Source organism: Xenopus tropicalis, chromosome 7 (genome assembly GCF_000004195.4).
Source record: "Xenopus tropicalis strain Nigerian chromosome 7, UCB_Xtro_10.0, whole genome shotgun sequence".
NCBI lineage: Eukaryota > Metazoa > Chordata > Amphibia > Anura > Pipidae > Xenopus > Xenopus tropicalis.
Window position 1 is genome coordinate 122,832,944 of NC_030683.2, and position 27,856 is coordinate 122,860,799.

The following is a 27,856-nucleotide window of genomic DNA, read 5'->3' on the forward strand; positions in this document are numbered from 1 at the left end:
AATCAACCACAGTGTACAAACTAATACAAAGTCTTTACTCAATGTATATAAACGTAATACAGTCCTTATATACCATAAACATACCGTATAAAGGGATTGTTTGGGGGGGAAAGCAACACAAACATAACAGCAGAACATTTGGGATCATTACAGCCATAGCTGCCTGTAGCTTGTGGGACCTTTGCAACTAACTATAGATGTTCTGTTGGGTGCTATTGATGTTCTGTTGGGTGCTGAGCATTGCATATTCCACCTCTGAAGTCCTGGAGGGCACCATGCCTCCTCTAGGCAGGTTGGCAATCGTTGAATAGTGAATCTCATCAGAATTCTCTTCCTGGGTTCCGCTGGTTGTGTTCTCATATTCATGTGCCTGGAAATATATGGAAACCGTTGTATTAATATAAGGTTCCTACTAGGAAATGAAAGCACAACTCTTTCAGATCTCTTCAAGTCCCCTGATTGGATCAGCTTGTACAGTTGGTGCCCGTGACTGGCATACTCTCAGTCTGGGAGCAAAGGAGGACTATACTATGAGAAGGAGGCCACAATAAATGGGTTGGGCCACAGCAGACTTTATTGGAGGCTTCTCACAGTTAGTACAGGGGAAGACCAGAGCCAACTGACCGGCACAATTCCCACAGTTGCACAAATATCTCAGTGTGGACTTCTCTTCAGTTCTCTTCAGAACTCTAGCACTCTCACCACGTTCTCCCTTGTCTTCTCACAAACACATGAGGGCTGATTCACTAAAGTGCGGAATAACGTGCGCTATTTATAGCGTGCGGTAAAAATGTTATCGCGTCTAAATTTTTGCGACTTATTGCACGATTCACTATAAGTATACTTGCGCTATTTTACACGCGATATTGCATGCGTTATTTAACTCACGAAGACTATTTAGTGCATATAAATAGTGTATATAAATTGTCGCTGCATATAAATAGTAGCATATAAATAGTAGCATATAAATAGTAGATGCTTATAAATAGTAGCCTCATATAAATGGTAGCATATAAATAGTAGCATATAAATAGCAGATGCTTATAAATAGTAGCCACATATAAATGGTAGCATATAAATAGCAGATGCTTATAAATAGTAGCCACATATAAATGGTAGCATATAAATAGTAGCCACATATAAATAGTAGCATATAAATAGCAGATGCTTATAAATAGTAGCCACATATAAATGGTAGCATATAAATAGTAGCCACATATAAATAGTAGCATATAAATAGTAGCCACATATAAATAGTAGCATATAAATGGTAGCATATAAATAGTAGCCACATATAAATAGTAGCATATAAATAGTAGCCACATATAAATAGTAGCATATAAATGGTAGCATATAAATAGTAGCCACATATAAATAGTAGCATATAAATAGTAGCCACATATAAATAGTAGCATATAAATAGTAGCCACATATAAATAGTAGCATATAAATGGTAGCATATAAATAGTAGCATATAAATGGTAGCATATAAATAGTAGATGCTTATAAATAGTAGCCACTAGTGATGAGCAAATGTGTTCTGGTTTCTTTAGGGAAAAATTCGCAAATCTTTCGAAAGATCCACGAAATGGTAAAAATGTTGTGCGGCCAAAAAAATTGTTGCCTGCGACTATTATTCTTTGATGCCTGTGTCAATTTTTGGACGTGCGGTGAATTTTTGCGTGGCAAATTTTTCCATGCGTTTTGCCATTGGCGGATTGCTTTGCGAAACACATGAAAAAATTTGCCGCGGAAATATTTGCCCCATGCCCAAAAATTTGTTGCGAATCCATGCCTGGCGAAACATTTCATCACTTGTAGCCGAATATAAATAGTCGTGCGAATAAACGCACGCCATGTTAGCCATACACGCCAATACTTGCGGAAAATTACTGTATTAAAAATGCCCATTTCCCTGCAAACTGGCGGCTGCGTCACTCTAGGGGAAACACAGACTTGAATAAATAACACTGTAAGTCCATATTTTATTGGCAAAAGCTCATTTACTGTACTTTTGTATAATTATCGCCTGCCTGTAGTAGGTGTTAATTTTTGCACAGACTAATGCGCGCCTAAGTGTTTGTGAATCATGCGATCGTATTCTTTTCAGCACGAAAATTAACGCATGCGTTAAAACTAATTATCACGTGTATTTTACCGCACTTTAGTGAATCAACCCCATGATCTTCCTCACCAAAGCCTCCAGGAACCGTACACGTTATACTACCCAAACTTCTCCTAACCTATATCTGAGGGCTTTCAGCAATTATGCCTCTATCTCATGTGTCCTGTTATCCTGCTACTTGTTGCAACAACTGGAATGTTGCAAACCACTCTCAGATTGTTTTATTTTTTGTTGTTGTAATTAATCTAGTGCCAATTAGTTTTTCAGCAGGGCATTAAAGGCTTTTGCCCATGTCCCCAACAAGGGCCAAATACAAAAATGCAAACACTTATACATTGTTTTATGTCTAAGTTACCTTGGAAGTTTTCTGTAGCACACTGTATATGACACCTTGATCATTAGGGTTGGTCCTGCCAAAGAAAAAGACCATGGATTTTTTATAATTGTAGGTACATTAAACTAGGCAACACAAGACAACACAGACAGTACACTGTGATATTTCATTTATTGTTAATTATATAAAGCTAACTGGTTGCCATGGAACAAATTTCCCTAGAGATATTAAATGAGCCCTTAATTGATGTTGTTTGTGGAACCTTTCCTTTACAGCATCACATACAGTACATGTAATTGTATAACATCCTTCCTAATACAGATATAGAATCCGTTATCCAGAGACATCTGAATTACAGGAAGACCATCGTCCATAAACTCCATTTTAATCATATAATACAGTTTTTTTTAATTTCTTTCCTTTTCCTCTGTAGATCCCAACTAAGATATAATTACCCCTTATTGGGGGCAGAACAGCCCTATTGGGTTTATTTAATGGTTAAATGATTCCCTTTTCTCTGTAATAATAAAACAGTGCCTGTACTTGATCCCAACTAAGATATAATTACCCCTTATTGGGGGCAGAACAGCCCTATTGGGTTTATTTAATGGTTAAATGATTCCCTTTTCTCTGTAATAATAAAACAGTACCTGTACTTGATCCCAACTAAGATATAATTACCCCTTATTGGGGGCAGAACAGCCCTATTGGGTTTATTTAATGGTTAAATGATCCCCTTTTCTCTGTAATAATAAAACAGTACCTGTACTTGATCCCAACTAAGATATAATTACCCCTTATTGGGGGCAGAACAGCCCTATTGGGTTTATTTAATGGTTAAATGATTCCCTTTTCTCTGTAATAATAAAACAGTACCTGTACTTGATCCCAACTAAGATATAATTACCCCTTATTGGGGGCAGAATAGTCCTATTGGGTTTATTTAATGGTTAAATGATTCCCTTTTCTCTGTAATAATAAAACAGTACCTGTACTTGATCCCAACTAAGATATAATTACCCCTTATTGGGGCAGAACAGTCCTATTGGGTTTATTTAATGGTTAAATGATTCCCTTTTCTCTGTAATAATAAAACAGTACCTGTACTTGATCCCAACTAAGATATAATTACCCCTTATTGGGGGCAGAACAGCCCTATTGGGTTTATTTCATGTTTAAATGATTTTTTAGTACATTTAAAGTACGGTGATCCAAATTACTGAAAGATCCCTTATCTGGAAAGCCTCAGGTCCTGAGCATTCTGGATAACAGGTTCCATAGCTGTACTTTGAGAAAACATGTTTTAGAATGGGTTCCCCTTATAGGACAGCTATGTTTTATACAGAACAATAAGCCAACCAGACCTTGATGCTGCTCCCCCTTCTGGTTGTGGAGGGAACTGGATAATAGAATAGTTCAGCTGATCCAGGTGACTGCCCACTGGTGGGGATTGTCTCGCCGCATTGTCCGGTAACTCCGGGTGGGTCTTTTATGGAGAGAAAATAAGGATAAAGAAAAAGGCAAATATTACAAATCGTTCATAAAATGTATGAGGTGTATTTTATAAATTTGAGATGATACTACTGATGATAAACATAGAGCACAGTGTCTATGGACTCCTAATCGCAGATAGTACAGATACAGATATAGCCACCATTGCCCCAGTAGCCAGGGTATCTGCTCATAGATGAGGTTTAATGAAGAACATGGATTGGAGGGGACAACGTTTATTTTGATGTCACGGCTTTCATGGCGCAGGTTTATTTCAATAGACTGGGGTGTGGGCGAGGCCCACCTGGGCTGCTAACTCAGGGGCCCCCATGCCCCATCTGGGGCCCCCCACCAGCCCCTCCCCCCGTGCACAATTTATACTTACTTTTGCCTCAATCAGGGGAGGAGGGCAACATGGGAGCAACGGGGGAGGGCAGGAGGGGCCCACCTGGGCTGCTAACTCAGGGGCCCCCATGCTCCATCTGGGGCCCCCCACCAGCCCCTCCCCCCGTGCACAATGTATACTTACTTCTGCCTCAATCAGGGGAGGAGGGCAACATGGGAGCAACGGGGGAGGGCAGGAGGGGCCCACTTGGACTGCTAACTTAGGGGCCCCCACACCCCATCTGGGGCCCACCACCAGACCCTCCCCCATGCACAAATTATACTTACTTCTGCCTCAATCAGGGGAGGAGGGCAACATGGTAGCAATAGGGGAGGGCAGGAGGGGCCCACTTGGGCTGCTAACTCAGGGGCCCCCACACCCCATCTGGGGCCCCCCACCAGCCCCTCCCCCCTCCCGTGCACAATGTATACTTACTTCTGCCTCAATCAGGGGAGGAGGGCAACATGGGAGCAACGGGGGAGGGCAGGAGGGTCCCACCTGGTTTAAACCCAGAATCCCACCATCCCATCCGACCCTGCTTAGTAGTGCGGCAAATGGATAAATCGGCACTAATTTAGATCTGTACTGTAACATGTTGACTACAACTGCACTCAGTTATATCTAATATCAAACTCACCAGAGTCTGGAATTAAGGTGGGAAACCTTTACCTTAACTTTTAGTATATGATATAGAATGGCTAATTGAAAGCATCTTTTCAGTTGGTCTTCATTATTTATTATAGATTTTTAATTATTTCCCTTCTTCTTCTGACTCATCCAACTTTCAAAAAGGGGGTCACTGACCCCAGCAGCCAAAAGACTATTGCTCAGCGAAGCTCCAGTTTTATTGTTATTGTTACTTTTTATTACTTTTTTTTCATTAAGGGCCTTTCCTATTCATATTCCAGCCTCTCATTAAACCCTAGCAACCAGATAACTGGAAATTCCGAACTGCAGAGCTGCTGAAATAATTAAAAAAAAAAACAAAACAAATACTAAAAATAGAAGACCGGTTGGGAATTTTCTCAGAATATGACATCACGCTAAACGTCAACACAGAGGTGAACAACCCCTTGGCCCATATTACCCATATTAAATGAGCCACGTACTGTACAGAGCACACTAACCAATAGAATATCACACTCTGCTTTATTTCCATTACCTTCTTCATCACAATAAAATGGGACTCGCTGTCATCGGCTTTAAACCGAAACACCATCTTCCTGGAATAACAAAAGGTCATTTTAATAACATAGAGTGAAACATACAGATGGAGCACTATTAATGTATGTATGTATAACTTATCCTTGTAGAGTGTAAGCTCTTTTGGGCAGGGCTCCCTTCCCCTCCTGTATCGGTTATTGATTGCTTTATATGTTACTCTGTATGTCCCATGTATGTTACCCACTTATTGTACAGCGCTGCGGGATATGTTGGCGCTTTATAAATAAATGTTAATAATAATAATAATAATAATAATTTATAAAGCGCCACAAGGGTACGCAGCGCTGTACAATCTTACAATATACACAATTACACACAGGGAGGGCAACTGTTATAATAAATACAATAAATAAGTATAAATACACAGGGAGTAAGTGCCATGTGGTATGAGACACAGTAGGAAGGAGGTCCCTGCCCCATAGAGCTTACAGTCTAAAGGGCGTATTTATAATGCTGTGTAAAACTAATTTGCCGAAAAAACGGATTAAAAAGCTGTGTAAAATAAATGGAAAAGATCGCCATCTGAACGCCGGATATTACCCCATTATTTTCAATAAGTTCCGGTGGAAGAAAAAATGCGTAAAACAATTACGCCGATTTTACGCCATTTTTACACGGTGAAGCCTGGCGATGTGTGGCGAATTTTCTCGCCGTTTCTTACACCGCATAATAAATATGCCCCTAAGTGTAATGCAATGCAGCATTCATTGAAGTGGGAAGACGGAGGTGGTTGTGGGTCCCAGAAACTTGCTTTAGCTATGCCATATTCTCCTGGTTAAAAAGGTAAAGGGCCAATATGGAATACGGACGTATTTCCCACACAAACACCTTAGGCACCCACTCCTGATTAAGGCCTACTTACCTTTCCAAGACTCCACCTGACTGTCTAACTAAAGGGAAACTAAATCTGAGGCTCCGCACAGTAACACCTGAACTAGACTAGACCCCCTCACCGGCTAGTCACCGGCTAATAGATTTAGTGAAGCTACCGACTTACCAGATTTGCCACAATGAGAAGGACAAGAAGAGTGAAGATTACAACAGCAATTCCTATATATTTGCCTATTGAGGTCAAACCATCTAGGAGACACCAGGTAGAACCTAGGGGACACCAGGTAGAACCTAGGGGAAACCAGGTAGAACCTAGGGGAAACCAGGTAAAACCTAGAGGACACCAGGTGGAACCTAGGGGAAACCAGGTAGAATCTAGGGGAAACCAGGTAGAACCTAGGGGAAACCAGGTAGAACCTAGGGGAAACCAGGTAGAACCTAGGGGACACCAGGTAGAACCTAGGGGAAACCAGGTAGAACCTAGGGGACACCAGGTAGAACCTAGGGGACACCAGGTAGAACCTAGGGGAAGCCAGGTAGAATCTAGGGGACACCAGGTAGAACCTAGGGGACACCAGGTAGAATCTAGGGGAAACCAGGTAGAACCTAGGGGAAACCAGGTAGAATCTAGGGGACACCAGGTAGAATCTAGGGGACACCAGGTAGAATCTAGGGGAAACCAGGTAGAATCTAGGGGACACCAGGTAGAATCTAGGGGAAACCAGGTAGAACCTAGGGAAAACCAGGTAGAATCTAGGGGACACCAGGTAGAATCTAGGGGACACCAGGTAGAATCTAGGGGACACCAGGTAGAACCTAGGAGACACCAGGTAGAACCTAGGGGACACCAGGTAGAATCTAGGGGACACCAGGTAGAATCTAGGGGACACCAGGTAGAACCTAGGAGACACCAGGTAGAACCTAGGGGACACCAGGTAGAATCTAGGGGACACCAGGTAGAACCTAGGGGAAACCAGGTAGAATCTAGGGGAAACCAGGTAGAACCTAGGGGAAACCAGGTAGAACCTAGGGGACACCAGGTAGAATCTAGGGGACACCAGGTAGAACCTAGGGGAAACCAGGTAGAATCTAGGGAAAACCAGGTAGAACCTAGGGGAAACCAGGTAGAATCTAGGGGACACCAGGTAGAATCTAGAATCAAGCTACCGACTTACCAGATTTTAAAGTGAATCGCCACAATGAGAAGGACGAGAAGAGTGAAGATTCCAACGGCAATTCCTATATATTTGCCTATTGAGGTCAAACCATCTTTAAGAAAATATGTCACAGATTAAATGCATATAAATGCCCAACCTATCCACAATCTATCCATATACAGTTCATGTATTACAGTGCTTACCCATAGGCTCAAATTAAAACAAATAAATATATCCAATTCCCAATGCCTTTTTTCAACTAATTAAGGATCCAATCTCACCTGTTAGTGGCTCAACCAGCAACAAACCCTCGTGGGTATAATAATAAAAGAGTGTAATTGGGTCCTATTTATAAAAGCTAGGTTTAATTCAATTCAATCTATATATGTATATACTGAATTGAATTTAACTTGGCTTAGGATCCATTTACATTCCTTATATTCATTTTATAATCAGATTAAAACCCATACATCCTGCGAAGGTTTCTCCTGTTTGATGTAATATGTGTGAGCAAATCAAACAGCTTAGCAGTGATTGGCCGGGCAGTATATAAGTGCAGGGGTTCCCTGCTGGTAAAGGTTGTACCTGTTTGATGTAATATGTGTGAGCAAATCAAACAACTCAGCAGTGATTGGCCGGGCATTCTAGAGGGTTAGCAGGGATTCCCTATTGGTAGAGGTTTCACCTGTTTGATCCAATTTGCCATTCAGATTAAAGGATTACTTTTAGTGATGGTGATGAACAAATTTTTTCACCAGACATGGATTCTCTGCAAATTTCTGCATTTCACCATTGGCAAATTGTTTTGCGAAACTTCAGTGAAAATTTGCTAGGGAAAAATTAATTGCATGTCAAAAAAAGTCACGGTCACGCCAAAATGGGTGCTTAGGAATTCAGCTTGCCGTGCAGTACCATAGGGGAAACCAGGTAGAACCTAGGGGACACCAGGCAGAACCTAGGGGAAGCCAGGTAGAACCTAGGGGACACCAGATAGAACCTAGGGGAAACCAGGTAGAACCTAGGGGAAACCAGGTAGAACCTAGGGGGACACCAGGTAGAACCTAGGGGAAACCAGGTAGAACCTAGGGGAAACCAAGTAGAACCTAGGGGAAACCAAGTAGAACCTAGGGGAAACCAAGTAGAACCTAGGGGAATCCAGGTAGAACCTAGGAGACACCAGGTAGAACCTAGGGGACACCAGGTAGAACCTAGGGGACACCAGGTAGAACCTAGGGGAAACCAGGTAGAACCTAGGGGACACCAGGTAGAACCTAGGGGACACCAGGTAGAACCTAGGGGACACCAGGTAGAACCTAGGGGAAACCAGGTAGAACCTAGGGGACACCAGGTAGAACCTAGGGGACACCAGGTAGAACCTAGGGGAAACCAGGTAGAACTTAGGGGAAACCAGGTAGAACCTAGGGGACACCAGGTAGAACCTAGGGGAAACCAGGTAGTACCAAGGGGAAACCAGGTAGAACCTAGGGGACACCAGGTGGAACCTAGGGGACACCAGGTGGAACCTAGGGGAAACCAGGTAGAACCTAGGGGACACCAGGTAGAATCTAGGGGACACCAGGTAGAACCTAGGGGAAACCAGGTAGAACCTAGGGGAAACCTAGATGTTTGGCCCGGTGAAAATGGCTGGCTAATAGAACTAAAAGTGATCTGTCTTACACCCAAAACTCTAGTATGGTTTGAGTCACCCTTTATTATGACCCCAGTTATGTAGATGAAGATGCGACTTCTAATACTTTAAAGTTATAAACATCAAACCTCTATCCCTGTGGGACAAAGAACCTTTCAGACATGACTAAATGAACTTAAAACGGAAAGTATTTAATATCTGAACGTATATTTGTTATCAAAGACTGCAATACATGGATTGTCTTCCTAGCAAACTGATAGACACATGGATAAAGTACATCTAGAAGTAACTTACATGACACATGTATGTCGATAGTACGTGAAGTTCCACTCCCAATAGAATTGGTTGCCATGCAATAGTATTCTCCCCCATCACTTAACTGAATGTAATCCAAGACCAAACTTTGGGAATACTTGAGAAGGACTCCATCTTTGTAAATGGCGTAAGAAATGGTATTGGGGTAGGCTTGGGCCGTACAAGTCAATGTCACCTTAGTGTGTTCAGTCACCAGGTTGGATGGAATGCTGGAAACCATTACACCCACGGGGGCGTCTGGAAGAGAAACCCATAGTAGAAAGACTTGAAAGATTATAGCAAGTCAATAAAAAATGGCTGTATAGCAAGTTGTAATGGAATTCTCAATGGGGTCAGTTACTTTAATTAGTTAGTCATTAGTTTATTTCAAAATGACACCTGGGGATTGTCGGTCTGAAATTGTTGGAGCTCTACAAGGATTCCTAGCGCTGTTATAATTGTGGCCTACTCACATCTAGGGGTACTGAGCACAATTCATACCTGTTTCATTGGCCGACCCAACATGGCAATAACTCAAGGGGTTAATTAATGGCACTCTGCAGCTCCAACCCGGCCCAAGGAAAGTCTCCCATAGGGCTCAATGGCACTCTGCAGCTCCAACCCGGCCCAAGGAAAGTCTCCCATAGGGCTCAATGGCACTCTGCAGCTCCAACCCGGCCCAAGGAAAGTCTCCCATAGGGCTCAATGGCACTCTGCAGCTCCAACCCGGCCCAAGGAAAGTCTCCCATAGGGCTCAATGGCACTCTGCAGCTCCAACCCGGCCCAAGGAAAGTCTCCCATAGGGCTCAATGGCACTCTGCAGCTCCAACCCGGCCCAAGGAAAGCCTCCCATAGGGCTCAATGGCACTCTGCAGCTCCAACCCGGCCCAAGGGAAGTCTCCCATAGGGCTCAATGGCACTCTGCAGCTCCAACCCGGCCCAAGGAAAATCTCCCATAGGGCTCAATGGCACTCTGCAGCTCCAACCCGGCCCAAGGAAAGTCTCCCATAGGGCTCAATGGCACTCTGCAGCTCCAACCTGGCCCAAGGGAAGTCTCCATAGGGCTCAATGGCACTCTGCAGCTCCAACCCGGCCCAAGGAAAGTCTCCCATAGGGCTCAATGGCACTCTGCAGCTCCAACCCGGCCCAAGTTAAGTCTCCCATAGGGCTCAATGGCACTCTGCAGCTCCAACCCGGCCCAAGGAAAGTCTCCCATAGGGCTCAATGGCACTCTGCAGCTCCAACCCGGCCCAAGGAAAGTCTCCCATAGGGCTCAATGGCACTCTGTAGCTCCAACCCGGCCCAAGGAAAGTCTCCCATAGGGCTCAATGGCACTCTGCAGCTCCAACCCGGCCCAAGGAAAGTCTCCCATAGGGCTCAATGGCACTCTGCAGCTCCAACCCGGCCCAAGGAAAGTCTCCCATAGGGCTCAATAGCACTCCTGCAGCTCCGCAGCTCCAACCCGGCCCAAGGAAAGTCTCCCATAGGGCTCAATTGCACTCTGTAGCTCCAACCTGGCCCAAGGAAAGTCTCCATAGGGCTCAATTGCACTCTGTAGCTCCAACCCGGCCCAAGGAAAGCCTCCCATAGGGCTCAATGACGCTCTGCAGCTCCAACCCGGCCCAAGGAAAGCCTCCCATAGGGCTCAATAGCACTCTGCAGCTCCAACCCGGCCCAAGGAAAGCCTCCCATAGGGCTCAATGGCACTCTGCAGCTCCAACCCGGCCCAAGGAAAGTCTCCCATAGGGCTCAATGGCACTCTGCAGCTCCAACCCGGCCCAAGGAAAGTCTCCCATAGGTCTCAATGGCACTCTGCAGCTCCAACCCGGCCCAAGGAAAGTCTCCCATAGGGCTCAATGACGCTCTGCAGCTCCAACCCGGCCAAAGGAAAGCCTCCCATAGGGCTCAATGGCACTCTGCAGCTCCAACCCGGCCCAAGGAAAGTCTCCCATAGGGCTCAATGGCACTCTGCAGCTCCAACCCGGCCCAAGGAAAGTCTCCCATAGGGCTCAATGGCACTCTGCAGCTCCAACCCGGCCCAAGGAAAGTCTCCCATAGGGCTCAATGGCACTCTGCAGCTCCAACCCGGCCCAAGGAAAGTCTCCCATAGGGCTCAATGGCACTCTGTAGCTCCAACCCGGCCCAAGGAAAGTCTCCCATAGGGCTCAATGGCACTCTGCAGCTCCAACCCGGCCCAAGGAAAGTCTCCCATAGGGCTCAATGGCACTCTGCAGCTCCAACCCGGCCCAAGGAAAGTCTCCCATAGGGCTCAATAGCACTCTGCAGCTCCGCAGCTCCAACCCGGCCCAAGGAAAGTCTCCCATAGGGCTCAATTGCACTCTGTAGCTCCAACCCGGCCCAAGGAAAGCCTCCCATAGGGCTCAATGACGCTCTGCAGCTCCAACCCGGCCCAAGGAAAGCCTCCCATAGGGCTCAATAGCACTCTGCAGCTCCAACCCGGCCCAAGGAAAGCCTCCCATAGGGCTCAATGGCACTCTGCAGCTCCAACCCGGCCCAAGGAAAGTCTCCCATAGGGCTCAATGGCACTCTGCAGCTCCAACCCGGCCCAAGGAAAGTCTCCCATAGGTCTCAATGGCACTCTGCAGCTCCAACCCGGCCCAAGGAAAGTCTCCCATAGGGCTCAATGACGCTCTGCAGCTCCAACCCGGCCAAAGGAAAGTCTCCCATAGGGCTCAATGGCACTCTGCAGCTCCAACCCGGCCCAAGGAAAGTCTCCCATAGGGCTCAATGGCACTCTGCAGCTCCAACCCGGCCCAAGGAAAGTCTCCCATAGGGCTCAATGGCACTCTGCAGCTCCAACCCGGCCCAAGGAAAGTCTCCCATAGAGCTCAATGGCACTCTGCAGCTCCAACCCGGCCCAAGGAAAGTCTCCCATAGGGCTCAATGGCACTCTGCAGCTCCAACCTGGCCCAAGGAAAGTCAAAAATGTGATAAAAGTTGATAAATGTGCCCCTTATGGAACATATACAGATACAGTTTACTGTCTGTATTATAATAACAAGTAATACTTCTCCATAAAAACTCATAAGTCAGTGCTCAATCTCTGTGGGATAAATCGGAGTTTATACTTACATTGAACATTAAGGGTTATTGGCTGAGATGTGACATTCCCGATGCCATTCCTTGCCTCACATGTGTACTTGCCAGAATCCGTCCTTTTTATTCCTGGGAAGGTAATCTCTTTATTTCTGTGGGGCTGTAGGGCCGAGTCCTTGTACCAGCGGAATTCAGTGACTGTGGGGTTACTCTTGTCTACTGAGCAGGCCAACCGTATCCTATCCCCTTCTGTTATTATTTGTGCTTGGGGTGTGACTCTTACACCCTTGGGGGGATCTGTGTGTAGGGAAATGCAATGTGATTTAGTAGGAGAGTTACTCATTTATCTGTTGTTTTTTCTCTACTGTTGCTTTTGGTATATCTGACAATTGTATTAAGGTGACCATACCCCTTCAGATCCGCTCGCTTGGCGATGTTGCCAAGCAAGCGGATCTTCTCCCGATATCCCCACCTACGGGTGGGCGATATCAGGAGAATCCAGGCTAATTCAATCATTTGTCCCTGGGGCCAAACGATTGAATTATAATGACGGGTATAGGCAAAGTTGGTCCGGGGACTGCATCAACGAGACGATGCGGTCCCCGATCTGACTAGAGTTTTTAACCTTCCCGGTTGATATCTGGTCGATTTCAGGCCAGATATCGGTCGGGCAGGCCCGTCGGTAGTGCCCATACACGGGCCGATAAGCAGCTGAATCGGTCTAAGGGACCCATATCAGCAGCCAGAATTGGCCCGTGTATGGCCACCTTTAGGCAATGGTCTTCAGTTTGGGCCATTGGAACCCCAAAACTTTGTGACAATCTTTTTTTTTGCAATTATTTATTGAAACTGTGCAACTGCCCAGGAACCCAGTTGGCCCTCTTAAATACTGGGAACGCATTCTCTGTGGATATGAAATAGACATGTATTGCCTGTGCCAATATCTTACTGTTATTGTAATAAACCCTTCTGGCACACAGACAATGGAGGATCTAAAAAAGAGACGGGGATGAGGGTGGAGGAATATCAAGAGCTCCCCTGGTCCTTTCTCTAAGCTGAAGCATATGGGATGGGGGGGGGGGGTCTGCATTAACTTTTTTTCAGGGGGTTCAGGGGCTCCATCTTGATGTTCACCATCACCACCTCTATCCAGGTTTGGGGTAAGGGACCTACAGAGGGAAGCCAGTTTCACCAGACCATCATCATTTGGCTCTGGGAATCCAGGCCTGTAATAGACTTGCCCTCTCACTTTGTATAGTGCTTGTGTATAAGCCCCAGCAGTTCAGACAAGATATGATATCAGTACCAATATACTTACAGAGAACATTTATGGAAACAGCCTGGGAAGAAGTAGCACCTATTTTATTTCCAGCTTTACACATGTAGTTCCCATGATGCTCTTCTTTGATTGTATCAATAATAATATAATTCTTACGCTCGGAGGCCATTACTTTCTCATTCTTATACCATGTGATCTGTGATACTCCTGGGTTACTGCTGTTGACATTGCAGCTGAATCGCAGGCTACTCCCTTCCACGAATGACGGCTTTTTTGGCTCAACAACAACTTCAGGGTTCTTTGGAGCATCTGGAAAAATAAACAAATTGTTACCCCTTATCCCTTATCAGCAGCTTTTGTGATAGTAAAGTGAGGTCTGTCCTGCTAGTGAAGGTTCAGCTAAAAGAACCAATATGAAATTCTCCTCTGTTTTAGTCAGCGTTTCAGATCACAAGACGTTTGCTTAAAGTTTATCCAAGGGGTTTACTTTCCTTTGCAAACAAAAGAAATCAACGAAGCATTGAGGTCGGAAATGAGAGAATCAGTCCTGCAAACCAGACTATCTCTAAATGACACTGTCACACAGCAAGTAATTCCCTCTGCCATTTAACGTTTTATTCTTGAACCAACAAATGTATTTGTAGCTGTAATATTGGTGTGTAGGCGCCATCTCAGTGCCTTGTGCCTGAGTCTGAGCTTTCAGCCAGCGCTACACATTAGAACTGCTTTCAGCTAACCTATTGTTTCTCCTACTCCCATGGAACTGGAGGAGTCCCAAGCCGGACTTGGATTTCTTACTATTGAGTGCTATTCTGATACCTACTGGGAGCTGCTATCTTGCTCCCTTCCCATTGTTCTGCTGATCGGCTGCTGGGGGGGGGGGGGATATCACTCCAACTTGCAGCGCAGCAGTAAAGTGTGACTGAAGTTTATCAGAACTCTCCCTTATATTAATTAAATGTTCAATATAAATAACCAGTACAGTATGTTGGTTACTGTCTATAGCTGTGTCCCTCAGATCTAGAGTTTTTCAACTTTATTCCAGTAAAGTAACCCAATGTATAACCCAAAACATGTTGCTTAGTCCCTCAGTCTCTTAGCAATCTTATTGCCATGATCCCAACTGATCCGAACTGAGGTGTCGCTGTTGACAGTTCTTTCCTATAGAAGGTTATATGTGTGGGCCAAACCATTGGATCACATTGATGGGGTGTAGGCCATTGGGATGAGGAACGCATCAATGCAGCAATGTGCTCATCGCCCAAATGGGATTGTAAAACCTGCCCGATCGGAATATGCTGATATGTCGGGTAGGCCTATCCGAGGGCCCCATACACAGGCCGATAAGCTGCCGTCTCAGACCGTCAGCAGCTTTTATTGGCCCATATATGGCTCGAAAGACTGCTTTGAGCACAAAGTACAACATTGATAGACAACATGGATACTTACATACAACATCCACATACACATCTGCTGAGCTCTCTGATCCAATAATATTCTGCGCTTCACAGTGATATGATCCAGATTCCTGCTCTCTTATATAAGGGAATGTCAGGGTGTCACGGTTTTTATTTAAAATCTTTTCATAGTCTTTATACCAGGTAATGTTTACTAGTTGAGGGTTTGCATCAACGGAGCACGTCAGTGTATACTGGGAACCTTCTCTTATTTCTCGGCTTGGGATTTTAAGGGTTACCGTTGGAGCATCTGCAAAATGTTAAAAGCTCTCAGATACAGTTTTTGATATTAATATATATTATTAATGCTACTGTTATTTTTGTGTATTCTTGTCATGGTCTATTCCTTCTATGATGGCAGTTGCTAAGCTGTCAGCCTTATCCAGCAGTAATACCTAGTGATGGGCGAAAAATGTTTTGGCAGGCATGGATTTGCGGTGAATTTCCGCGTTGCGCCATTGGCGGATTGTTTTGCGAAACGGATGAAAAAATATGCTGCGGAAAAATTCCCCGCACGTCCAAAAATTGTCGGCGGCGTCAAAAAAGAATAGTCGCGGGCGTCAAAAGAATAGCCACGCGACGAAATAATAGCCGCGGGCGACAAAAGAATAGCTGTGCGACAAAATAATAGCGGCAGGCGACTAAAGAATAGTCGCGGGTGTCAAAAGAATAGCCACGCGATGAAATAATAGCCACGGGCGACAAAAGAATAGCTGTGGGACAAAATAATAGCAGCGGGCGACAAAAGAATAGTCGCGGGTGTCAAAAGAATAGCCACGCGATGAAATAATAATCACGGGCGACAAAAGAATAGCTGTGGGACAAAATAATAGCCGCGGGCGACAAAATAATAGCTGTGGGACAAAATAATAGCCGCGGGCGACAAAAGAATAGCTGTGGGACAAAATAATAGCCGCGGGCGACAAAAGAATAGCTGTGGGACAAAATAATAGCTGCGGACGACAATTTTTTTTGCCACACGTCATTTTCGCCATTTCGCAAACTTTCCGCCGTTTCGTGGATCTTTTGAAAGATTCGCGAATTTTTTGGCGAAGCGAAACGGAACAGATTCGCTCATCACTAGTAATACCATAAGAGCCACACTTTAATATAAAATAGAATATAACTTCAACCTCCACCAGTAATGCCAAATGCCTGTTCTACAGCAGGTAAATAATAATGGAGAGGTTATAGAAATAATGTGATAAAGCAACAATAAGAATTGTGGCACTAACTCCCCCATTTTACATGAACTGTATCTGTTCCCACTCAACTGCTCCCCCAGTATCACAGTGTGCCCCCCCCCCCAGTTGCTATTGACCAGTCTTGGTAGGTTTGCCAAATCAGGTGGTGCTTATGAATTGAATTTGTTACAAAATGCCACGGGTAGGTTAGATGTTGAAATTAAGTGTGCAGTATACAATGGGATTATGTTCTACAAAATATAATGATCACTAGTTGTTATGGTGAGAGGCACCCCAACCCAGCACCCCCTGTTCGAGACTTAGGGCGTTATATAATATTTGGCAATAAGTTTACCCAGGAGCAGCAACCAATCAGCAGGAAGAACTGACTGGTCACCTGTTTAAAAGCAAACATCTTATTGGTTGCTATGGGTTACTGCTCCTGGGTAAACAGCGCAGTGACAAGGGACAGCGGGGGTAGAATAAACTGGACTAGGGATGGGCAGAAGAGGTACCTGCCTAGAACCCCCTTTCTGGGTCTCTCCTGCCCACCCCGGCCATTCAATACTTGAATGGACCATCACTATTCTGATTTTTGTGCTCTATCATAGCATTTGGCTTAGATCTAGTAACCCATAACAGCCAATGAAATGTTTCCTTCCCATTCTCTAATCTCTAGATATGAACAGATACATTAGGAACACTTGGTTTTAGCTATAGATCAGAACTATATTAGCTATACACAGTTCATATACTGTACTGGTACTTACAGAGCACATTTATAGCCACGCCTTTAGATCGAGTTCTGCCAATCGTATTCTCAGCCTCACAATAGTAAGTTCCTGATTCGCGGGCTGAGTAATGAGAATTAGAACCTACAATGTTATTAGCAGATTTGTACCACCGGTATGTGTCTATGGGAGGGTTACTGCTTTCTGCAGTGCATTCCAAGGCTACTTCTTCCCCTTTGCTTATTGTTACAGGAGATGTTTCAGGCCGGATACGGACTCCTTTGGGGGAATCTGAAAGGGAACTTGGACAGTCAGCCCTAGTAAACCTAATGAATTACCCATAACCATATACAGTACTTTCAAATAAAAACAAAAAACAACCACTGTTTCATTTAATTAAAATATAACAGATCATTTATCACGGCTATCATGGTTGCGCTCCAGCAAATTTTCTCAGTGCCAAAAATCCCATTTGTTAATGGTACTTCCATCAAAAGGCGCTCTTTGCAGTCCCGTATAGCTGCATGGGTGCCGGTTAGTCCTTCTGCCTCCTGTTCTGAACAGAACCTCGGAACCAGACGGCAGCTCCATGGTTCCCAGAGTACCTGGCGTCAGTTGCTGCTGATGCCAAAATTACACTCAACGGGGATAATAGTAACATAGTTACATAGTAAGTCAGGTTGAAAAAAGACATGTCCATCTCGTTCAACCATAATGCCTATATATAACCTGCCTAACTGCTAGTTGATACAGAGGAAGGCAAAAACCCCATGTGAAGCCTCTCTAATTTGCCCCAGAGGGGAAATAATTCCTTCCTGACTCCAAGATGGCAATCGGACCAGTCCCTGGATCAACTTGTACTAAGAGCTAAGAAAACATGGCTACTGCGCTTAAAATTGCATGTTGTGGTTGTAGATGTACAGTGGCTTGCAAAAGTATTCGGCCCCCTTGAACTTTTCCACATTTTGTCACATTACAGCCACAAACATGAATCAATTTTATTGGAATTCCACGTGAAAGCCCAATACAAAGTGGTGTACACGTGAGAAGTGGAACGAAAATCATACATGATTCCAAACATTTTTTTACAAATAAATAACTGCAAAGTGGGGTGTGCGTAATTATTCAGCCCCCTTTGGTCTGAGTGCAGTCAGTTGCCCATAGACATTGCCTGATGAGTGCTAATGACTAAATAGAGTGCCCCTGTGTGTAATCTAATGTCAGTACAAATACAGCTGCTCTGTGACGGCCTCAGAGGTTGTCTAAGAGAATATTGGGAGCAACAACACCATGAAGTCCAAAGAACACACCAGACAGGTCAGGGATAAAGTTATTGAGAAATTTAAAGCAAGCTTAGGCTACAAAAATTTCCAAAGCCTTGAACATCCCACGGAGCACTGTTCCACCGATCATTCAGAAATGGAAGGAGTATGGCACAACTGTAACCCTACCAAGGCACGGCCGTCCCCCTAAACTCACAGGCCGAACAAGGAGAGCGCTGATCAGAAATGCAGCCAAGAGGCCCATGGTGACTCTGGGGGAGCTGCAGAGATCTACAGCTCAGGTGGGGGAATCTGTCCATAGGACAACTATTAGTCGTGCACTGCACAAAGTTGGCCTTTATGGAAGAGTGGCAAGAAGAAAGCCATTGTTAACAGAAAACCATAAGAAGTCCCGTTTGCAGTTTGCCACAAGCCATGTGGGGGACACAGCAAACATGTGGAAGAAGGTGCTCTGGTCAGATGAGACCAAAATGGAACTTTTTGGCCAAAATGCAAAACGCTATGTGTGGCGGAAAACTAACTCTGCACATCACTCTGAACACACCATCCCCACTGTCACATATGGGGGGGCACCATCATGCTCTGGGGGGGCTTCTCTTCAGCAGGGACAGGGAAGCTGCTCAGAGTTGATGGGAAGATGGATGGAGCCAAATACAGGGCAATCTTGGAAGAAAACCTCTTGGAGTCTGCAAAAGACTTGAGACTGGGGCGGAGGTTCACCTTCCAGCAGGACAACGACCCTAAACATAAAGCCAGGGCAACAATGGAATGGTTTAAAACAAAACATATCCATGTGTTAGAATGGCCCAGTCACAGTCCAGATCTAAATCCAATGGAGAATCTGTGGCAAGATCTGAAAACTGCTGTTCCCAAACGCTGTCCATCTAATCTGACTGAGCTGGAGCTGTTTTGCAAAGAAGAATGGGCAAGGATTTCAGTCTGTAGATGTGCAAAGCTGGTAGAGACATACCCTAAAAGGCTGGCAGCTGGAATTGCAGCAAAAGGGGGTTCTACAAAGTATTGACTCAGGGGGCTGAATAATTACGCACACCCCACTTTGCAGTTATTTATTTGTAAAAAATGTTTGGAATCATGTATGATTTTCGTTCCACTTCTCACGTGTACACCACTTTGTATTGGTCTTTCACGTGGAATTCCAATAAAATTGATTCATGTTTGTGGCTGTAATGTGACAAAATGTGGAAAGGTTCAAGGGGGCCGAATACTTTTGCAAGCCACTGTATATCCCTATTACTCTTAGTACCCTTATTACTTGTTACCCCTTATCTTGTATATGTGAATGTACTTACACTGTATGTTCAGCACAACAGGTCCGGTCTTGGTAACTTCACTATCCCCTTTGGTAAGGGCACATTGTATTGTTTTATTGTGATCTTCCCAGGTCGGGGTAAAGGTGAATTCCGCCTCAGTCATTATTGGTTTCTTATTTCTCACTGACCACTCAAGCCGTGGAACAGTTGTCTTTGTCTCCCCTCTCACATCTCCATCCCAGGACAGTTTAATGTCATAATCAGGGCAATAATAATGAACATAACAGGACAATGTGAGCTTCTGGTATTCTCTCCCCACTCCCACAGGTCTGATCATTAACTCCGGCCCAGAATCTATAGGAACAAATCATTATTGAGACAAAGGATGTATTTCCTGAGGCAGCTCCACATAAAAAGTGCAAATTGGCATTAAAGGGCAAGTAACACCACATAATCACTTTACATAATAAGCTGCTTTGTAGCTATGGGGGCAGCCATGCAAGACGAATAGGGCAAAAAGGCACATGTTTACACAGCAGATTAGAGATACACTGCGTTGCATACAGTGGGTTTAGTTCTTACACAGTAAGGTCAACAGGAATCAAATGTGTCTTTGAAGGTTTTCATTTATCCAGACCGACAACCGGACTTGTGTATTCTTGAAAATGTTTCACTACTCATTTGAGCAGCTTATTCTGTTCAACTGAGTGATAGGGAATCCCCCAGGATTTTAAAAGCTCCCCCCAGGATAAAGTCACTAACATCCAATCACAATGGTTCCATTTTATATTCAGTAAGGTGTGAAAGAATGGGGTCAAATGCCATTAATGTCTCTCTGTAAAGCTAAACAATATTTTGGTATAAATTCCTGGTGTGCATTAGCAATTTTTCAAATGATATATTATATATATATATATATATATATACACACACACACAGGTATGGGATCCCTTATCCAGAAACCCGTTATCCAGAAAGTTCCAAATTATGGAAGTAAAGGCCAGCTACCATAGACTCCAATATAAGCAAATAATTCTAATTTTTAAAATGTATTTTCCTTTCTCTGTAATAATAAAACAGTACCTGTACTTGATCCCAACTAAGATATAATTACCCCTTATTGGGGGCAGAACAGCCCTATTGGGTTTATTTAATGGTTAAATGATTCCCTTTTCTCTGTAATAATAAAACAGTACCTGTACTTGATCCCAACTAAGATATAATTACCCCTTATTGGGGGCAGAACAGCCCTATTGGGTTTATTTCATGGTTAAATGATTCCCTTTTCTCTGTAATAATAAAACAGTACCTGTACTTGATCCCAACTAAGATATAATTACCCCTTATTGGGGCAGAACAGCCCTATTGGGTTTATTTAATGGTTAAATGATTCCCTTTTCTCTGTAATAATAAAACAGTATCTGTACTTGATCCCAACTAAGATATAATTACCCCTTATTGGGGGCAGAACAGCCCTATTGGGTTTATTTCATGGTTAAATGATTCCCTTTTCTCTGTAATAATAAAACAGTACCTGTACTTGATCCCAACTAAGATATAATTACCCCTTATTGGGGGCAGAATAAAAGGAGAATTCCTCCTGCCTGTGCCCCTTCTCTGTAGGTGGGTGGGACATGACAAGGTGTGAAAGTTAGGGGCGCTACAGGGGCAGGACTATTACCTGTAACCCAATCAGACAGATGACATTATGACTGGACTGTGTATGTCCCCCCTATAGTATCCCGTTCTGCTACACTGAGTATAAGGTACAAGGTACTTACCAGAGACAGTCAGAGACACATTCTTTTTTGTCATCCATTGATCGTTACCATCTATTGTCCTCAGCCTGTAATACCCGCTGTCCCCTTCCTGTACATTGTGCAGTACAATTCCGCAGGCTCCATTTCCCTGACCCACATACGGTTTCACTCGGCCTTCAAAGTGACTGTCCACCTTTTTTGTATTTTTATTATCATAAACAACTGTCCGGGTCCATTGCTTTTTGTCATCATCATACTCAGGATTTTGATACCATAAAAAGTTATTGATACGTCGGTTATCTTTCTCATAGCACGGTATCAGCACACATGAACCTGTCCAGGCTGAAATCTGTTCTGGGAAATTCACGTGATCATCAGTCCGTACTGAATAACAGAAACCTGCAAGGAAATATAAAGCAGCTATGACTTTTACACCAGAAGCAACAATAATTTTTATACATATACATAATTGTACCCAATTGTGCTCCCTGTAATGTACACACTAGAACTGCTTTCAGCTAACCTATTGTTTCTATTACTCCCATGTAACTGGAGGAGTCCCAAGCCGGACTTGGATTTCTTACTATTGAGTGCTATTCTGATACCTACTGGGAGCTGCTATCTTGCTCCCTTCCCATTGTTCTGCTGATCGGCTGCTGGGGGTGAGGGGGGGATATCACTCCAACTTGCAGCGCAGCAGTAAAGTGTGCCTGAGTCTGAGCTTTCAGCCAGCGCTACACATTAGAACTGCTTTCAGCTAACCTATTGTTTCTCCTACTCCCATGTAACTGGAGGAGTCCCAAGCCGGACTTGGATTTCTTACTATTGAGTGCTATTCTGATACCTACTGGGAGCTGCTATCTTGCTCCCTTCCCATTGTTCTGCTGATCGGCTGCTGGGGGGAGGGGGGGGATATCACTCCAACTTGCAGCGCAGCAGTAAAGTGTGCCTGAGTCTGAGCTTTCAGAAGGAGCCAGCGCTACACATTAGAACTGCTTTCAGCTAACCTATTGTTTCTCCTACTCCCATGTAACTGGAGGAGTCCCAAGCCGGACTTGGATTTCTTACTATTGAGTGCTATTCTGATACCTACTGGGAGCTGCTATCTTGCTCCCTTCCCATTGTTCTGCTGATTGGCTGGATTCCACCACACCTTTACAATACATACTAATTTGCGAGCAGGTCCAAATCATATGGTGAAAGAAGGCCCCCCCCCCAGTCCCACATTTACTACATATGGCACCAGGATTGCCCCCTATTTTTTTGCAGGGGGTAATATATATTTGATGGAAAATTTTGAATTGCCCAGATATTGGTTGTTTAAGTGGAATTGGCTGAATATAGGAATGTGTGGCAGATATTATGGAATATCCCAACTTGGGAGATGCGGGCAATCTAGGATTTATTTACAGTTATAAAGCTTACTCAGCTTTTACCTTTCCTTCTCCTATAAGGAACAATATATCAAAAACATTTTGGAATAGAAACCCAAACTTGGGACTTTTTTAAGGTAAGAATTTGCTTTAGGAAAAGAATTTGAAACCTTTTCTGAAACTGATTCATCCCTTATAGTCCTAAACCTACAAATGAAGCTTATTATAGTAACATAGAGGTCACAAAGACATATTACTGTATAGCGGTTATGCTCCGGGATGTGTAATTGTTACATAATTGTACTTGCCTGCATTTAGCACCATTAGCACCAGGATCAATACCTTAATCAGCACATTCTGAAACAGGTCTTTATCCATGATCCTAAAGTATTAAAACAGAGGTTTAATCACCAGTGTATAAGAGCAATAATAGCCCTGGTAATAAAATTATAAGAATTAATATTTCTTCCAATTAAAAACATAACAACAGCGTGGGACTGGGCTGCTGGGACACCGGGGAAAAACCCGGTGGGCCCCAGCCCAAGTGTTGCCCTCCCCCGGCTGCCGTTGTCCTCCCCTGACGCGTTTCACTTATGCACGCTCAGGGGAGGACATCGGGAGGGGGCCCCTGGGGGGTTAGGATGATGGGGCGGGGGACGTGGTCGGCACCTTAGAGGTGTGGGGCCCCTGGGGTGGTAGCCCAGGTGGGCCCTGCACCCCCCAGTTTGACCCCCTATATAATAATAATAATACAAGAACAATGATCTAAAAGCACTTGGCCTTTAGTCTCATGCCTTCATGTTGTAACATTATAATGTTATCTTAAAGTAGGGAAATGATTCGTGGATTATCTACGCTTCTAAAATGTGTAGTCATATATAGTAGTAGGAATATATAGTAGTAAGAATATGTAGTAGTCCTCTCCTGACGCGTTTCACTTATGTGCACTCAGGAAAGGACATCGCTAGGGGGCGCTGGGGGGGTTAGGATGGTGCAGCGGAGACAGATCGCGGCAGGGGCACCTTGGAGCATGTAGGGTCCCTGAGGCAGTAGCCCCGGTGGGCCCTGCACCCCCCAGTTCGACCCCCTGTATTACAATAATGATCTAAAAGCACTTGGCCTTTAGTCTCATGCCTTTATGGTTCCTAAAAAATCCTCTATGAATTGTAACACTATAATGTTATCCTAAAGTAGGGAAATCACCCATGGATTATGTACCCCTTCTAAAATTTGTAGTAATATATAGTAGTAGGAATATGCAGTAGCATGTAAAAATAAAAAAAATCCACTGGAGAGCCAAATGCGTTCTGTGTTGTTTATTAGTTTAGAGATGCATAGCACGCACAATATGCAGTAGTCCTCTCCTGACGCGTTTCACTTATGTGCGCTCAGAATATGCAGTAGTCCTCTCCTGACGCGTTTCACTTATGTGCGCTCAGAATATGCAGTAGTCCTCTCCTGACGCGTTTCACTTATGTGCGCTCAGAATATGCAGTAGTCCTCTCCTGACGCGTTTCACTTATGTGCGCTCAGAATATGCAGTAGTCCTCTCCTGACGCGTTTCACTTATGTGCGCTCAGAATATGCAGTAGTCCTCTCCTGACATGTTTCACTTATGTGCGCTCAGAATATGCAGTAGTCCTCTCCTGACACGTTTCACTTATGTGCGCTCAGGAAAGGACATCACTAGGGAGCGCTGGGGGGTTAGGATGGTGCAGCGGGGACAGATCACGGCAGGGGCACCTTGGAGGGTGTGGGGCCCCTGGAGTGGTAGCCCCGGTGGGCCCTGCACCTCCCCCAGTTTGACCCCCTGTATTACAATAATACAAGAACAATGATCTAAAAGCACTTGGCCTTTAGTCTCATGCCTTCATGGTTCCTAAAAAATCCTCTATGAATTGTAACATTATAATGTTATCCTAAAGTAGGGAAATCACCCATGGATTATGTACCCCTTCTAAAATTTGTAAGAATACAGTATAGTAGTCGTTTTATAGCCTGGACTTCATTTTGCTGACCAAGATACTGTATAACTGCCAACTTTCCTGATTTTCTTTAGGACAGGCTCAAGTTTCTAGTCATGGGGAGGTGGGACCTATTTGTGCTGGGTGGGGTTATGGGTGGATCTGAAAGTAGCCTGATTATATGGGTCCCTTAGACAGATTCGGCAGCTAATTGGCCCGTGTATGGGCACTACCGACGGGCCTGCCCGACCAACATCTGGCCTCAAATCGGGCAGATCTCGATTGGGCAGGTTAAAAAATGTAGTCAGACCAGCAACCGAATTGGCTCATTGATGCGGTCCCCGAACCGACTTTGCCTATTACCAGCGTTCTAATTCGATCGTTTGTCCCCAGAGCCAAACGATCGAGTTAGCCTAAATCCACCCGATATCGCCCACCCAATTGGATCTTAACCTGTATGGCCACCTTTACTTATGATGACAGGTAGGGGGTTAGGTTGAAATTAATCTATTACTAGACATGATACACACATGTTGGGCTGAAATCAGTCATAGTAATATAGTAATAAACCGATTAGAGTATATTGCCCATTTATCTTGATTGACACTTGTGATGATGTCAATAACAGGGGGAAGTCACCCAACTGTGTTCTAAAAGAGAAGAGGAAAAATAAAAGGTGCTGCCATGGTTGGCTTGGCTCGTGCAGTTATAAATAGGAGTTAATGCAAAAAAGAGCAACACGGAGCCCAGCTCTTCATGCATGAGCGAGATTTCCTCTGTACTGTATCTGTGTGCCGTGCAGCGGAGGCCAATTCTGCTCCCTGGTATTATATAGCCCCCAGCCTTCCCTCATTTCCAAGCACAGAGGGAAAATACACCCTGTTTATAGGCAGACTGTGAAATCACTTTATTAAACATACTGACATAGGTTGGTCGGAACAGTCAGTCTTATTTATCTGCAAAGCCTTATCCAGCACACTTTACAGAATAGCACCCATTTTAGTCACTCATAACCCCAGGCTTCTTACACTAATAAGACTCACTATCCCCAGATGTGTCACATATAGGTGCAACATAGTGTTTATAGAGAAAAAGCTGTTATTATGAGCATTACAGTAGCCTATTAGGTCTAAGCACCGCCCCCAAGTCCGATGTTATTGCTGCAGCAGCCATGACTCAATAGGTGCCAGGAATAGGGAAAATAGACCCCCTTTTTGACATGAGCTCAGCCAGATGGGTTATGTAGAAAAGGTGCATTAACATTCTCTAGAAATAAATATATAATGTAGTACAGGTATAGGATCTGTTTCCGGACAACAGCTCCAAATTATGGAAAGGCCATCTCCCGTAGACATAATTACCCCTTATTGGGGGCAGAACAGTCCTATTGGGTTTATTTCATGGTTAAATGATTCCCTTTTCTCTGTAATAATAAAACAGTACCTGTACTTGATCCCAACTAAGATTTAATTACCCCTTATTGGGGCAGAACAGCCCTATTGGGTTTATTTCATGGTTAAATGATTCCCTTTTCTCTGCAATAATAAAACAGTACCTGTACTTGATCCCAACTAAGATTTAATTACCCCTTATTGGGGGCAGAACAGCCCTATTGGGTTTATTTAATGGTTAAATGATTCCCTTTTCTCTGTAATAATAAAACAGTACCTGTACTTGATCCCAACTAAGATATAATTACCCCTTATTGGGGGCAGAACAGCCCTTTTGGGTTTATTTAATGGTTAAATGATTCCCTTTTCTCTGTAATAATAAAACAGTACCTGTACTTGATCCCAACTAAGATATAATTACCCCTTATTGGGGGCAGAACAGCCCTATTGGGTTTATTTCATGGTTAAATGATTCCCTTTTCTCTGCAATAATAAAACAGTACCTGTACTTGATCCCAACTAAGATTTAATTACCCCTTATTGGGGGCAGAACAGCCCTATTGGGTTTATTTAATGGTTAAATGATTCCCTTTTCTCTGTAATAATAAAACAGTACCTGTACTTGATCCCAACTAAGATATAATTACCCCTTATTGGGGGCAGAACAGCCCTATTGGGTTTATTTAATGGTTAAATGATTCCCTTTTCTCTGTAATAATAAAACAGTACCTGTACTTGATCCCAACTAAGATATAATTACCCCTTATTGAGGGCAGAACAGCCCTATTGCATTTACTTAATTTTCAAATGATTTATTAGTAAACTTAAGGTACTGTATGAAGAATTAGGCAAATTATAGGAAGGCCCCTTATCTGGGAAACCCCAGGTCCTGAGCATTGTGGATAACAGGGCCCATACGTGTACAGATTATTACTCTGGCTATATCTCCCAAAGGACAAAGGAAATGTTGCATATAAACTCCTACTTATTGAACATACTGTAACTAGGGATCCAGAATTCAGTCCAGTATTTGGCCAAGATTCAGCCGAATCTGTGGTCCTGGCCGATCCAAATCTGAAAAATCACGTGACTTTTTGTCACGGAAGTTGAAAATTTTGCACCTTGCGCCTTGCGACATTTCACCCTTCCAAAACCTAATTCGGATTCGGTTCTGTATTCGACCAAATCCTTTACAAAGGATTCGGAGGTTCGGCTGAATCTGAAAAAGTGCATTTGGTAACCGTAACAATATAAATTTGAACTGGGAAAGTTCCAGTAACGATGATCTGAAATGATATGGGAACACAGTAAGGCATCTGAGCCAAATGTCTTCATAAAGTTCTCTCCTCCCCAAATGAACTTATATGCTTTCTTTAAATTACAGATGTTTCTTTAAGAACAGGAATAAATCTGTTCCTACGGATACCCTCCGAGCATTCTCTACCCACAAACACAAATACACAAAACACAAATACATCTTGTTCCCCAATGGCTTTCCGTGCATATCCCAACACTGAAAGAAGTCACATTACCGTCATTTACAGGGATTTCTTCTTCTCAAACTCCGTTGGCTTCACACATTAGTGGCTCAATCAAGTGATTCATCTCCTTCAACCA

At 44.0% G+C, this 27,856-nt stretch overlaps 1 protein-coding gene across 1 annotated transcript; it reads right to left on the minus strand.

Moving 5' to 3' along the window:
• Positions 1 to 14: 14 nt before the first annotated feature.
• Positions 15 to 27,856, minus strand: cd22 (CD22 molecule). Its single transcript, XM_018089646.2, has 14 exons — positions 27,772 to 27,856; positions 23,193 to 23,266; positions 21,533 to 21,910; positions 19,791 to 20,105; positions 17,237 to 17,488; positions 15,275 to 15,532; positions 13,865 to 14,134; positions 12,583 to 12,843; positions 9,490 to 9,747; positions 7,566 to 7,659; positions 5,498 to 5,558; positions 3,824 to 3,945; positions 2,481 to 2,535; positions 15 to 370 (listed from the first exon to the last, which is right to left on the minus strand). Exons 2-14 carry the CDS (start codon positions 23,260 to 23,262, stop codon positions 188 to 190), a joined length of 2,577 nt encoding a protein of 858 aa, XP_017945135.2. The 5' UTR covers positions 23,263 to 23,266; positions 27,772 to 27,856; the 3' UTR covers positions 15 to 187.